We start from the raw sequence: 15,626 nt of genomic DNA on the forward strand, positions 1-15,626 counted from the left end.
TAAGCCAGAGCTAGTTGCATGGAAATGATGTCATACTAATTTTTTTAACTGCTCTGAAACATCAGATAACAGTCTCTGTTTTCGCTCCATAACATAACACGTACATAGATGTCAAGAAAAGATCGTACGTGCAAGCATGCCCTGATGCATGCATCTACAAAGACTGCTAATAAAGATGCTGAAATATCCTCACGCTGGCAGCACATGTTAACACTAATGAACCATGAATGAAGAATTTCATACTGATCATAAACATAAACAAACAAAAATATGCCATAAATCCCTAACATAACCACCTAACATCTGTACATTGGTCCAGGGAAGTATGAAACTCTATTTAGGGGGAGAAGTCAGTTTATTATGCTCCGGCTCATGCTTTAATGTTGAATCCCCACCCATCAATTCATTGAAGGCTTCTACTTTTACTGGTGGTGTTCTCATGTTATAAGCATTCCTGCATCAATTGAAGACATTTGATGCTCTATTAGACATTCGAAAGACCAAAGGCAAAATACTTTATATATCTCATAAACAGATTCCATACTGTGCTTGAAGCTGAGGAATTTGGACAGACGGTAGTTGTTTGAACTGCTGGCCTGATTGAAGAAGGTGATTAGCCATCGCCTGCTGGTGTCTTAACTGCAGTTGATGTTTATTGAGTGTGCTGAATGGGTTGTCTATTGACGATTCCAACATGTTTTCAATCTTGACATCTACCATTGGCTGATCTTTGTCCATAATCATTACAGAACCACGAGGAGTGGATATTTGGCGTTGGCGTAATCTATCCCATTGCTGCTGCTGCTGCTGCTGAAATATCTGGGGGTGAAGCATATTCATTTGGGGATGCAATTGTCTTTGGATCTGCTGGTCATGTATCATTTAAGACATTAGTTTTGACATATTACCATGCAAAATAATGAACAATCATCACATAGATTACATTAAGAAAAATAAAAATAAGCATTCATAGAATAAAGTCGATCACTTTAATCCATATGGATTATTAGTTCAAAAAACCTTATGTAAACGATGTTTTGCTCGGATGGAGTTAGATTTGAGTATCAATATGTTCTCCGAACTGAACAAATGAGATCACTTGGTGCAAAATAAAAAAATATAGATATGAGATTTTTGCCTACAACAGCAATTGAATACTTGAATTCTTTAGCTTTTGGTTTAGAAACTCACCATGCCTACTAAAGATTTTGATGAGCCAGATCAATTAAGTAGCAAGTAAAGAATGATTACATTAAGAATTGAATATTTCAATTCTCTAGTGCAGCTTCAAGAGCATAATTGTCAGGTCCGGTCACCTAGGCTCCTTCATTACTGCCTGGGAAACAAATAAGCCAGTGAATGCCCAGGTGAGCCTCACTTGGACCATCGTTCCTATATACATACATATACACAAAGATTCGTATGTGCATACATATATAAATGTAACTATATGTACATTATATACATACATACAAATGTGTACTACATATAAATGTATATCTTCAAAAGATAACAATAGTTTGTATATATAAACATAGGTACAAACACATAAAGGCACACTTAATATACACGTAGTCCTTACCTTCGACGGTAACCCTGCCGTCTCTTTTCCGGCAGTCCCTTTTTCACGCGAGCAGAAAATATGTAACTACAATTCATACATGTATGTATCTACATATTTATACAAACATATATACACTATAAAATATTTTCTTGCAATTTTTCCTTGTATGACACATATATGCTAATGAGTGAGAAACTTTTAGACTAAACCTTAAGAGCCTGTTTGGAAAATCCAACAGGATTGGGCTGGATTTCCTATTGGATTTATGAAGCGGGCAGTCTATTTGGATAGGGCCCATACAAACACACCACCCTCGGCCCAAATCCTGTGGGAGGTAAAAAAAAGACCTCCATGGGTCATTTTTTTCTTCTTGCAATCTAACAGACCCACTGATGGAATTTAGACTAAAATTAGGATAGGCCTTTAGAAGAATATGGGCTAGAAATGCCAACAGACCTGATTCCTATAGGAAATCCGTTAAAAAAATAAACTTAAGTTTAAGAGTTAAACAACTAACTACAAAAAGAGCTTTCATTCAACAATCACAACCTGAGTTCTATATCTAGCAAGATAGACAACTAAGGAAACTCGATGGATTCCAACTAGGCTAAAACACCAATAATATATGCTATTACATCTCTTACATTTATTATAAATTTAGTTAAAGTATAACAAATTATAATATAACTTGAAGACTTAATTATTCTATTATAAAATTTAGTAAAAATAATAACAAATCATAATATAACTTGAAGGGGACTTAATCATTTATGTTCACAACATACACCTCAAAATACATTAAAATGTTAACTTATTGAAACAGTTCAAAAATCTAATGGTGAAAATGAAGTACTTGAATCAAAGAATAATTTGAGTGAATTTGTAACAAGTCCGTCGCCTAGGCTATGGTTTAGAAACTGAATAGACCTACTTGAGATTTTAATGAGCCAGAACAGGTGAATTGCGAGTAAATAAATGATAAGATGCTGAGAACGCCCCAAAAATTTCTCTGCCAAAAGCATATAACCAACAAAGAATTCTCTATATTAATGCCTATGCCATCTCTAAAGCACTACAAAGATTAGTCTTGCTCTTCCATCTTCCCCATCTCTAAAGCACTACAGAGATACCTCTTGCACTTTCATCTTCACTATGCCTCCTTCCATTTGCCTCTCCAAGTCCCTACATCAAAGGTTGTTATATTTGCTTTCCAGGAACGTTTTAATCTTGGTCGATCGCTATGTGTATCAATATCAGCCTTTTGCCAATATGATATAAAGAAAATCTCGGCCTGGATTATCTCAGTCACTATAAACTGATATATCCTGGGATATCAGCCAATACGATATTGATGTATCAGCCGATATTTTCCAATCACTTCTTCACTTCCTCGATTGAATTTTTTTTAGTTAATAAATCTCAAAATCGATGTCTAAAATAGTTATAATTCTTGGATTTACTATATCAGACAAGATTTCAACATCTTGGTTTTCATACATCAGCTGGGATCTCAGAAAGTTTCGACTTTTCCAAAGTTTTGAACCTTCCAATATTGGCGAAGATAATCCGAGATCTCAGTTCATCTTGGATGTCAGTCACCCACTGAGATGACCAATGTCTCAGCTTTTAAAGATCTTGTTCCATTGGTAAGGAGTAAGGTGAAAAGTTTCAGCCAAAATTGATAAGTTTCAGCCGAGACCAATTAGGTCTCGCACAATTTCGGCTAGTTTTGGCAGGTTTCAACCAATTTTGGCAGTTTCAGCTGAAACTAACCAAAAATATTTTTTATGCTTAGTGTCCTGTTTGATTTGAATTTCTTTACAAGTTTCTTTACTATTTAAAGCATTATGTGTTAATATGATTCTTCTCTCTTAGCTTGGATTTTTTTCTTTTTTCTTAGAATTAATGAAACATTAAGATACAGTAAACAGGGGCAGAGCCAGGGGGTTAGGGATAAAAACACATAATCAAAAATGAGAAAACTTTAGTTACATGATGGGAAAATGTAAATATAATTTTTTCTAAGATGTGTAGGAGACATAGAAATAAGATTCGGAGTGTCTGACGCATATCCAAATTCAATATATATCTGGCATTGATTTTTAGATCTGGACATGAGTATCCAGTTAACAAAGGAACTGCTCACAAAATTATGAATGATTTGCCTTTTATTCTAAAAAACAATAAAAGGATAATTTTACAAACATAGTCACCAAGCAGATTATTATTTCTATTTTCACTTTATCCAAATGCAAAAAGGTAAAGCTCTATTTGCTTTTGTTCAAAGTCAACATTTTGTTGTAACTATGCACCACATCTAATCTTTCTTTTTTTTTTCTCTCTTTCCACAAACTAATTTAAGGAGCACAAAATGATAATTTCCAACTAGTTGTGTAACAATGCAATCCCCCAAAATGGTTCATCTAGTAAATCAAGGGGTGAGATGTTTCCATTTTGACTTCAACCTACCACAACTTAGAGCAATCTTTAGCTTATTATAAGACATAGCTCGTTAGAGATTCTCTCATGATGCATGACGGCACAGGTTACATGTCTTATGTTCCATAAATTTATCATGCCTTGGTGTTCTTGTTGGCATGTAATTGTTTCAATTAACACATTGGCAAGATTAAGATATAGAACACTAATGAAATCCACTTAAAGATTTTTTTTTTTAATTACACATTCAAAACCCTTCATCTGCAAGATTTTGATTAATAGCTAATGAAATTTAAAACAGTAAAGCTACTACACTTTTTCAATTAATAGCTGCTAAACATTTGATTCAAAACAGTAAAGCTAGTACGCAGATGCCAAATATTTGAAGTGTTCAATGAGTTCCTTGACATGTTGAACAGATAACAGCATCAATCTATTGGACTTTATTTGCATTTTCTGTGAGTGTTCAATGAGGACCTTACCTGATCATACAGCCGAATCAGATTATCGTCTGCAATTCTTATAATGTCAAAATGATGGTAAGCATATATCCATATGAGAACTTACTATTTCTTGTGAACAGGTTCTGTTACATACTTACATATGTAAATAGAAATTAGTAAATTTATATTTTCTATGGACCATTTAACATATGTACAGATAAACTAAGGAAGTTTTATCACAAAATTCTTAGAAGCATCTGGTCATTGCTGGTAAAACACAAAGTCAGAGCTCATAAACATTTCAATGATCAAAGAGTTGGAATCCTGTTCCCAAATGTTCATTCCAAATCTAAAGCAATATTAAAGATATCATACTCCATAACTTCAATCATTTCAGCAGCTTGATGAGAAAAAATTCAGTTGCATGAAACCAAAAACTTCAGAACATTTAAATGGACAGACAAAAGCTTCTTTGAAGGTGACTATTCTCTTCTAAAAGAATAAAAAAGTAATTGTAGAATTACTAAAAATCAGGTTCATATATACATATATATTTTATGTACATACATGTGCACATTATATGTATGTATGTACGTACGTACACACGTATGTGTGTATATGTATATGTAATTAAGCAATTATGTATGTGTATATACGTAAATATGTACATGTATGGACATCAGCAGTTGCCACTCTTCTCAAACTCTTGAAAATTTACTCAATCCAAATATACATTGGTAGCCAGATTACTTATTTTTCTTTCACATAGAGACGAATAAGCAGCAACTATATATCACTACTTGCATGATATGTTTACTTACTAACAGAGGTCATGTCTCAGAAATATTGCAACTAATTAGAATGTGAAGTAACAAGTATTTTCTTACTTGTTGAGACTGCAGGAGAGGATTCTGATGTTGTGGCTGGAGTGCACGAACGTGTTGTTGTGTTTGGTGGGTGAAGCCCTTGTTACCATCCTTCATAGTTTCTATTAAGGTCTCAAAATTACTGCCAAAGTAAAAGGAAATTATTTAGAAACTAACTGAACCAAATGTAACTCTGTAAAAGGAGTACAAGCTAAACTCAGGATAACAAAAGGCTTGTTTAGATCTCATAAATTTAGGGAATGTTCTTTTATTCTGATTCAGTTCTCCCTAGGTGATTCATGGGTACATCTTCACCAAAACTTCCCATTTCATGTGCATTTGAGGTTAAATTTTGCCAATGCATTAGTATATTATGCCACTAAGCTAGTTAAGGAAAATATTTTGAGAACAAACCTATTCCCCAGCATTACTTGGCTTCCAGGGCCAAAATAACCATGGCACCAGGCATGAAATATAATGGCAGCTTATCTAGCATTGAGAACATTCAAACAAGGTTAAAGAAAGACAGTCCTTCACTCCTTTGCCCCTCATTGGATGCTAAAGAGGGCTGTTAGTAATTTAACTAGCTGGAACCCAATCTCACAACCCCCAGTTCAAGCTTCTATCTGGTTAGCCACTTCAGAGAAAATTCTTATACCGAGACAATCTCATCAACGAATAGGCATTAATAATATGGCTTATTGTGTTAGTGAAGATTGCGCCTAGTATGTTGCTACATTGTTTCTGGATGTAGGATTTCTATCATCGCACTTTGAAGAAACTAAATATGTTTTCCTCTTTACAAAAATAAGAGCTGGCCAAACACTACAACTTAAAACTACTGATATGAATTCAGTTTTAAACTTTATGTCATGCAAGAGAGTAAAGTAGCAAGAATAATTTTTGTCCATATGTCCAGAGTATGTACGGAGAAATTAAAATGTCATACTGAGAATGGTTCTAACAGCGAGGCAAGTTGGATAATGGTCTATTTTAGTTGTGAAGGAACCAAGCTTGCTTTTCTGGACGTATCTATTTTCTTCTACCATCTTGTGAAAGCAATATATTATTATTCCATACTTTGAATATATCATTAAATATCTATCTAAAAGAAAACAATGACTAGGTTTACCTAGAAAATGCACTTGAAGTACTTGACAGACAGACAGACATATGCACACCTATAATACAAAGAAATCAACTCACCTGGATCCTGCAGTTTGCAGAAACATCTTAATGAGATCAATCGATGAGAATTGCTTTTTGTAGCTATCACTAAGAAGCTTCAAGATGCGGCCTAATTTACAGATATGACTACTAAAAATTTCTGAGAGGACTTCCATTGAGACTTCAGTCCCACCTTCAAAACCCATACTTTCCAACAAACGAGCCACTGCCTTGTGAGTCATCTGGGATGCTTGCTCTTGACCAAGAGGCTTCCTCACCCCTCCAGATCCATCTTTTCCTCTATATTTGCTTCCCATCTTATGATACTCGGGTATTATGCCAAACCTTTCTATCATTGCTGGATTCCGGCTTACTACAGCAGGCAAATTATCAAGAACCCCATAAACTTCTACTTTCTGATTCTCCTTCGTTCCATTTGTCAGTAGGAGTGCAGTATCAGGTACACAGTTAGATGGAAACATCATTTCTGGGAAGAATGTAATTTCTTCATCAGTTGAATTAATTACATCTGAAACAATTTTGGAATGTACGGACGACCCATTCTCCAAGAGAGGATCACCAGCACCAACATAGTTGTCCTCCTTAAATGCTTTCCTCTTTCTTTTATGTAAATCACGAAGCTTGACATATGCAGACATTCCCTCAGATGTTCGTCTGTGTGACTCCTTTTCGCCATATGGGAATCTGTGATGTCTTAATCTATGCCTTTCACTAAATTGGTTATACCATGAATCAGACCACTCTTCATGCCTACGCCTCTGGGAGGAATTTGGATTCTCAGGATCACTGTATCTTGATCCTGATCTAGTTTGTGCCTGCATCACCCAACAATGGTGTTAGCCATGTTGCCTTTGGAAGAAATTACAATCCAAAAAAACAATCAAATTACGATTTTCAGATGATTTATAGACTCAAATGGGTAGCAGAAAGAGAAATATGTACTAGGATTAAAAAACAAGAAAAGGCAATATTTGCTTTGCTAAAATACAAATTTTCTGTCATTCTTATGGCTATGTTTGTATAGCAGATCTGGGATGGAATAAGCTACTTATTCTGTCCTATTCCATCCAAAAACCAAAATTGAAGGAGGAAGGGGGGGGGTTCGAATTGTTATGATGCCCAAATTGGCTGCCTTCTTATCCCTCCCGATTACCATTCTGCCCCTCTTCTCCTTTGAACCCTCTCTCACTTTCCCAAACCCCCCTTGCCCTCAAGTGTACTCCCTCGCTGGAACCTAGGCTCTACCGGGTATCTTCCGACTGCCAGCGAGCCCATGCTGGTTGGTGATGACCCGATCCACCCCTCTAATCAGGTTATTGGCCTAGCTTCTTTGAGATTGGGGGTGGACTATCTCTTGGGCATTGCTCCTTGACCCTTACTCCCTTCCACCACCAGCTGCTTGACTCACCGATGGCCACCTTGCTCAAGTGCCTAGGAGCATTGTGCCTGCTTCCCACTCGAATGAGTCCTATCTTGGTCTTCCTTAGGTATGGATCCCCTACTCTCGAGTTGGTAGGATCCATGAGAAGTAATGAACGTTCATGGACAATCGAACTACTTGGGTTAATTTCCTCATAATTTTTGTTCTTCTATTGATGGATCTGCATTTCAGACTATTGAATAATGGCACCCTCTATTTACACCATATTCGTGCTCAAGCTAACACGTAGGAGACACATGCCAAATTGGCCGCATGGTAGAGTGATAACAGGTTTCAGAAATATCCCAAAAGCTAAGGGCAACTGGATGCCATATAGAAGCTACCCGAGGAATCACACTAGAGGCTGAATATATATAGAAATGGGCCAAATAGGGCACCAATATAAAGTAAACGAAGATGTGATAAAAGTTTTGGCTGACTAAGTGTGACTATTGGTTTGGCAGGTGGTATAAGGTTAGGTTGCTCTAACGGACGTGTGTAGTGGGAGGACAACTGGCATCAATTACTAGAACTGCCAGAAGTAAAGGCCAAACATGGATAGTAACTATCAAAATAGGTAGCTATTATATTTTAATATAAATAATGGATTTGTACCCTATAATAAAACCTTCAACAATCCAAATCAAATATTTTATTTTATGTTAGTTCTTATTGTACCAGTAGTTTCCACCCAGAACTAGCTATAATTTACAGTCTCTACTACCACAGCCTAGTGCTACACCTCTATCCCTAGCTAGATCCATCTTCTTTGAATGATGGTGGGACAGTGGTGAAAGTTCTTGAAGGTCGAGATATATGGACCTACACTACTCTCTATCCTCTCTTCGATCGCTATTTTTTGCCAATCCAATGTCGGTGGCACTGCCCACACACATATCGTACCTCTACCATCCAACTTATGCCAACAGATTCTCTGGCGCGCTCGTTCCCTTAGTGCGAGAGAGACTCTGCAGAAGCAAACACCCATCTATGCCCAAAATGTGCTTGACATATGTTTTGTGAGAGCTTCGAATGGATGATGCTTGGTTATATTTTTACTGCAAGGGCTTATCACTTTCCTATGCCCATGATAAGGGCACCTTCCTATGCCCACAATATGCTTGATAGAATGTCCATGAAGGCTATGGATGGATCCTCTCAGTGATTTCATGGTTTTAATTTGTTTTCTACCCATTTTGCATGGATTTGATCATGATTTTCAAAGTGTCATATCTTATTGTTGGCCGACTTGTGTAGGTTCCACCAATGTTGTGGTTCTTCTTAGTTGTTCCATTCATGTGATTGTCCATCATGCATATTTTGATGTCATTATGTAAGCATGTTCCTCACCCCATTTCTGGTGATTGGAGTGAGCTGTTTTTGCAACTGATTTTAGTAAATAATATAGTTCTTCGGAACAGCTATTGATATGTTTTTTTTTTTTTTTGTTCCTTTACTTAAATTATACTTTTTGAGATTACAAGTGGACAGCCAATTGGCAACCATTGCATCACATATAAGTTGATGATGACACATTGACATTTGAGGGCTTTGCCAAGTATGCCATGAAGCCGGCATTGCCATGATCCACTAGTCAATGCTTGTCATGGCATGCAACCGGCATTGCCATGATTCACTAGTCAAAACTTGGCAGGGCATACATCCTGTGCACCAATGGTAAAGAAGTTTTTATAGTTTGAAATTTTTCAATGATTTTCATGGTTTTGATTTTAAATTTGCTTTCGTAGCTATTTTCATGGGGCAGCCACTTGGTGCAAAAAAAGGCCAAAAATTAGGTTTGTCTCCAATTTACCTCCTAGGACCCCAAATTGCCAAGGCCTGACTTGACCAATTGGCATGAACTAGGGTTATGTTGTCTGATGATGATTCTCTTGATTTGCAATATTTTACTATAACTTTTGAGATATAGGATCATGGGTTGTTTACAAAACAATGAGTTGCAATCCTGGAAAGCCAAATGGCAATCATTTGCAACCTTCATGTGAGGTGATGATGACAGTCCAACGTAATGGTTTCCACCAAGCAATGAAATCCATTCAGAGCGTGCAACTTATATAACCAGATGATAATGCCGACTTTGTCTTCAATGCTAAGGTCGTTTTACTCATCCATCACCTAATGCCAATGTTAGTTTAGTCAAACGCCATGGTAGGTCGAGCTGGTGAGGGAGCACAACATGGAGCATATCAAGATGGTGTTGTATTGAAACATTACCAGATTATGTATGTTAGCATAATTCTATAAGCAATCACCGACCTCATTTTTTTTGGTAGGGTTGACTAGTCGATCACATAGAGACAACTCATTGACGAACCGTCATCAACAAGTATAAGCATTAAAGTTGTGCATGCGTATTACAACATGTGGAATGCACAAGCTTCTCAGCAGATGTTTCATTGCCAAGGGCCATAAGTTATATGTATTTGTTACAATAAATGTATTAGCAATGTTGCGTATGTAATATAACTCTACTAAAAGGCAGCTAACTGTGCGAAGCTCCCCACATTGCAGGGTCTGGGAAAGTCAAATACACACGGCCTTACCGCCATGCATAGAGGCTATTTTTATATTTTGAACCAATGACCTCTAGGTCACAATGAAGCAACCTTACCATTGCTCTATGATTCACCCGCATGTAATATGACTCTATTATGGAAATGAAATTTTTCTTCTGTTTAGTTTTTTGATACTAATCTCTTTTACGTATAGATATGAACTATATTGATTTGATGCCATACGAGCAAGGGAGGGACAGGGGAAAGGTAGTTGCAGTGATTGCTGGATCTCATTTCCAGCATAAAAACACTAAACACAATCTCTTCTATTTCACTTTAATAATTTTTTTCTCCAAGCCAGTGCAGGAGGGAATCGAGGCTATTGAGATTTTCAACAATCAACCATTCCATACTTCACAAAATTTTTACAAATGATGGAAGGGTACTTTTGTCTAGGGAAAAAAAACATCGGTAATCTCCTCAACTTATTCCTCCAACCAAACAACGTCATGAAAGAGTAGGTGCAAACTTATACATCCAACCAAACATAGAAAACTGTTATTCCACAGAGTCTTATTCCTCCTGACTTATTCGGATAATTTTCTCTTATTCCCCCTAAATTTATTCCGCAACCAAATACAACCTACATTCGAAGATTTCTGCAATAATCTAAATCAGGGTTTGAACTTCTCCTAGAAACTCCAAAATTGAAACCAAAGCAGGTTGGTCCGGGCTAGAATCCGTCAAGTTCAAAGTTTCAGCCAAAACTAACTTATGCAGTCAGCATTTACATGTCTAGTGTTTTTTTATTATTCTTTACTCTTTAAATGTTGGGGAGCATTTCCTCTTGATTAAACTTAGATTATACGAGTTTTAAGAGTTTGAGGCATTACATCATAGAGGGAAGTAAATCTTTAACATAAGTTTTGCTATACTAGAACTACAATCTCATAGGCATTTAGATTATTATAAGTTAGATTGTGATCGAACACAAAAATGATATATTACACTCAAACATGTCTTTTTTAAAATATTTCATTTTAAAAGAGTAATTTTGACTACAAGAGTATTGCAATTAAGAGAGAGAAAATGCATTGAACATTAGCCTAAAAGATACACAGCAATAGCTCCAAATAACTTTGATATATTTATTCATGATAAAGGTCTAATTTTCACAAAATTTACCACAAGTTGCTAATCATCCTGCATCTTTTATAATAAAGTTATCATAAGGGTATTTAGAGTCACATTAAGATCTTAATGAAACAAAGTAATTTAAAAAGCATCCATGGAATCGTGCATCCCCCTTCAGAAAGAAAAGGGTGTCAAAAAATGGTTACTCCTCAAAATAATGTCAAACCGTAATTCAAAATAATGACTTGCTCTTCAGCATCATGTTTTACATAACAAATTAATTCTATTTGAACATGCAATAAATGACATTTAAATATGCACATGAATGGTGAGTTTGGCATGAGATATTTATGCAGGATTAGATCAAATTTTCTGCTGCAGTTGCTTCTTCACAAAATATATATGACTCTAGAGTATCCATGTGTTAATAAGAAGAAAAACTTCCAATATGTTTTGCATAAAAGGAAAACTGTTCTGGGTGCTTTCAACCATAACAACATTGCATCATGTCATTTAAAGTAATTTTAGAACAACTTGATGCATATGCACGGGGTCACTAAAATACATGATTTTTTTATGTAGACATTTTAGATGTTGCAAGTATAGATCATCTTCAAGAATGTGGATCTAATTTTGGGTACTCCATCATCATATTTGACCTTACTAGATTTGCCCTCAAAATGTGGTCAGATATAGAAACTTTGTGCTTCCTTACATGCATGTGTGCATGCATACACACTCACTCATACATGTATACAAAGACATAATGCATAAAAGCATTTATATATGAAAATATAATTATGCATTCTATGTTTGACTGCTATATAATTATTTAAATAACAAGAAGGCCTAGTCACACACCTGCTGTCCATGCAGGTGGGTTCTACTAATCAACCTTGCATGATTGAATGAATAATGGGGCATTTTTTTTTTACAGATTCAAAGAATAAAGATGATTAGTTATGCCCTTCGCTCTTCATATTTATAAATTAAAGAAAATATAAGATGATAAACTAGTTGAAATGATAATGATGAACTAGCTGAAGTAATAAATGAATAGCATTTGATGAAATAAGTTGCATTAAGTAAAAATTTATCTAGTGATGAATCAGGAAGACTGAAACACACTAGATGTTGAACTCCATCTTGCTGATCATCTTCCAATGAGTAATAAATATCATCCCCATGCAACTGCAGATCTGGAAGAAACAAAAAGTCAATGCATAGCAAATTAGAGAAAAAAGAAAGCCTTGAATTGAGAGACAAATTAGCACTGATTAACATAAGGAATGCCAGCAGGTGCAGCAACTCATCGAATTACAATGTGTAAAAAAAGTTAAAAATCAGCATTGTACAGGAAATGAATGGATGCAATAACAAATGACACTAAGGCTGTAACATAACTTGTTGAGAACTAGGTGAAGCAGAATAAAATTCCCCAACAAGTTAAACTCCTCCAAGTCAAGATAACAACCACTAGTACTGTACAAATGCCTTGAAACTTCATCACCTGTATTAGTGTTTTAAAAGAATATCACAAAATTCTACTGCTATAATGCCAACAGTGGGTCCTTGTCTGGTAGCATATGGACAGCCACCTTTAATCCTCCTGGCCCTTCTTTTGGACTAATAATTCACTTCCATTTTGACATAAGAAAGTATCTCTTACCCCATTATCACCATTATCAAGAAAGAAAAATCGGGAACCAAATCATTAATATAGCTTAGCAATCCACGTTGCCCAGTGCCAGCATGCATAATTCAAACAATATAGTAAGGATTAGATGGAAATTCTTTGGCAAGAATTCAAGTGGATCTGCACAATCTTCTTTTACTTTCAATCAGCAAAACTCAGGTGATTATTGATTCCAAAGAATTCCATGCAAAAAAGACACCATGACTTAATGCATTTGCCCCAAGAATAAATCAAAGATTGCCAGTAAATATTTGAAGCTTGTGATAAACCAAAAGTATCCCTTGATAGAGATCACTGACAACGAAAGAGACTGAAGAGTGCTGACAAGGCTTCGTGATTATGTTTAGGTTGCCATTATAACAATTCCAGAGGCCTTATGTTCCATTGTATACGGATAACAGGTATTCAATTAAGGTAACCATGCAATCATTATTTCGAATGATGGCCATTTGTATAACAGGAACGGTGGCTATTATTTGAGATGGATGTCCCGTGGGGAATTGGTTTGGGCATCAATAGTATTTGGATTTCTACTTGATTTCCTGTCAGTAGTTACTACATATCACTAGACCAATAATAAACAAATAACTGCTTCATAATCCAGATAATGCTGTCACCATGCTATTCAATGTAACATGCAAAACATCAAAGCTCGGAATCAACTGCAAAGTCCCTCAATTTGCAGGAGAAACGCAGTCTGACTCCCAAAATTCCAACAATTTTCAGTTCCACTCTGATCCAGTTGTGCTCTTGTTAAGCTTGCCAATTAATTCAATTCTAGCTTCTAACTTTTTGTATCCACAGTTGCATTAAAAAATTGATTATTCCGTTAAAAGAAAAATCTCTCAAAGAATGCATGAGAAATACAAAGAGGAATTAAATCGACAGAGAGAAAACTCGAAAACAAACATCCGAAACGAGAGATATAGAGAACGTAAAGAAAACCCTAGAATGAGGGGAAAGGAGGGAGACGGGATCGCTTACAGCTGGGGTTGAGGTTGGAAATAGAGAAGCCACCGGAGGAGGAGGGGCGGAGGAAGAGAGCGATGGAGGCCTTGTCATAGAGGAGTGCGCGGGCTCGGAGCTGGAGATGGAGGTGGGCTTTGGAGGCGGCGGGGGAAGCGGTCAGGAAGGCCTCCCATGCGGCGGGGGAGGTGAGGAAGTGGGCGAAGGCGGCGTACGCGGCGTCGCCGAGCCACGCCCGCCACGCCCCGCACTGCTCCATCCTCCGCGCGAGCTCGTAGCCCAGCCCGTCCTCCCCCAGCAACACCGCCATCGCTGGATCCAAGGCAGGCTCGGGTGAGAAGAACAAGAGAGACAAGGGAGCTTATTACCTCACATCAGATTCAGGATTTGTGGGCCGTCGGAGCAAGAAGAGAGGTTGCGAGTTATGACAAACATTAAAACTTATGGGCCGCCTATGAAGGCCGCCTATTTGACTCCGAGGCTTTGTTATAAGAGCCCCGATGGACAGGGGTTGTATGTTTCGCGCCAAAGAAGATTCACCTTCCCTCGGGCGAATCACCGTTGGATCTCGCAATGGCCGCTTCAAGATATGTGTAGGCGGTGAATGGGATTCCGGAGTGCTTTCAGATCTGTGCATAGATGTGATCCAACGGTCGAATGTGTATAGGCTTCAATCTATCTATTCTCTCGAAATTCAGAAAATAGAATCTCAAAATTTAGATAAAAGCAGAAAAAGAACAAAAAAAACCATTTCTCTTACTCAGATCCACATCTTTCCTTGTATTTTTATAAATACTATCAACCAAGCACTCTTTAAAAAAAAATCAACAAAGAGAACAAGATTGATGTTATTCCTTCTCGAACTTAAGCCTCTGCATGCTTGGATGCACCTTAAGGTTGGTTTAAGTTAGGGTCAAGTAAGCCCAACCCAATCGCAATATGCCCAACCTTGGCTTGACTTGGTTCACCGATTCATTCAACTAATTAAACTCAAATCGAATCCTACTTCAAAATTTTAGATCGCCACAAGAAAATCTTGGTTGTATCATGCTATTTTGTTCCAGAAATTTTGACTCAAGCGAGGCACCAGCTTGTAAAGAAAATCTAGATCTTGTAGAAATGTGACTACATTTGGATTGATCGAGTTAGAAGTTTTACAAATACAATTCATAATTGGTTGGTCATAAGATATTAAATTAAGCTTGGTTTAAAATCAATCAAGTAATGCGCTTACAGATCATTGACCAAACAAAAATTTGAAACCACTATTGAGTACATAACTAACTTAGCTAACTAATTCATAGTTTATAGAACAATTTACAACTTCTATAACAACAGTATATTTCCATATTTTGATGATCTAATTATAACCTATATGACATATTTTAAGGAAT

General features: G+C 36.7%; 1 protein-coding gene across 2 annotated transcripts; it reads right to left on the minus strand.

Moving 5' to 3' along the window:
* Positions 1-14: 14 nt before the first annotated feature.
* Positions 15-14,698, minus strand: LOC103712060 (transcription initiation factor TFIID subunit). Of its 2 annotated transcripts, none has more exons than XM_008798444.5 (6): positions 14,251-14,698; positions 12,699-12,769; positions 6,519-7,315; positions 5,334-5,454; positions 545-867; positions 15-454 (listed from the first exon to the last, which is right to left on the minus strand). In XM_008798444.5, exons 1-6 carry the CDS (start codon positions 14,540-14,542, stop codon positions 334-336), a joined length of 1,725 nt encoding a protein of 574 aa, XP_008796666.3. In that variant the 5' UTR covers positions 14,543-14,698; the 3' UTR covers positions 15-333. The 2 variants fall into 2 exon arrangements, with proteins under 2 accessions (XP_008796666.3, XP_008796667.3); XM_008798445.5 differs by having other exon boundaries at positions 545-864; positions 14,251-14,670.
* Positions 14,699-15,626: the final 928 nt, after the last annotated feature.

Source organism: Phoenix dactylifera, chromosome 9 (genome assembly GCF_051530095.1).
Source record: "Phoenix dactylifera cultivar Ajwa chromosome 9, Ajwa_hap1_PhDact_Kaust_v1.1, whole genome shotgun sequence".
NCBI classification, from domain to species: Eukaryota; Viridiplantae; Streptophyta; class Magnoliopsida; order Arecales; family Arecaceae; genus Phoenix; species Phoenix dactylifera.

Excerpts from the sequence above, each read along its gene's own strand:
- LOC103712060 (XM_008798444.5), bottom strand. The coding sequence starts at position 14,542 with ATGGCGGTGTTGCTGGGGGAGGACGGGCTGGGCTACGAGCTCGCGCGG. Across the intron at positions 7,316-12,698 it reads AAGATGGAGTTCAACATCTA|GCACAAACTAGATCAGGATC; the intron begins GTGTGTTTCAGT and ends TGGGTGATGCAG. Across the intron at positions 455-544 it reads ATTCCTCAGCTTCAAGCACA|GAATGCTTATAACATGAGAA; the intron begins GTATGGAATCTG and ends CAATTGATGCAG.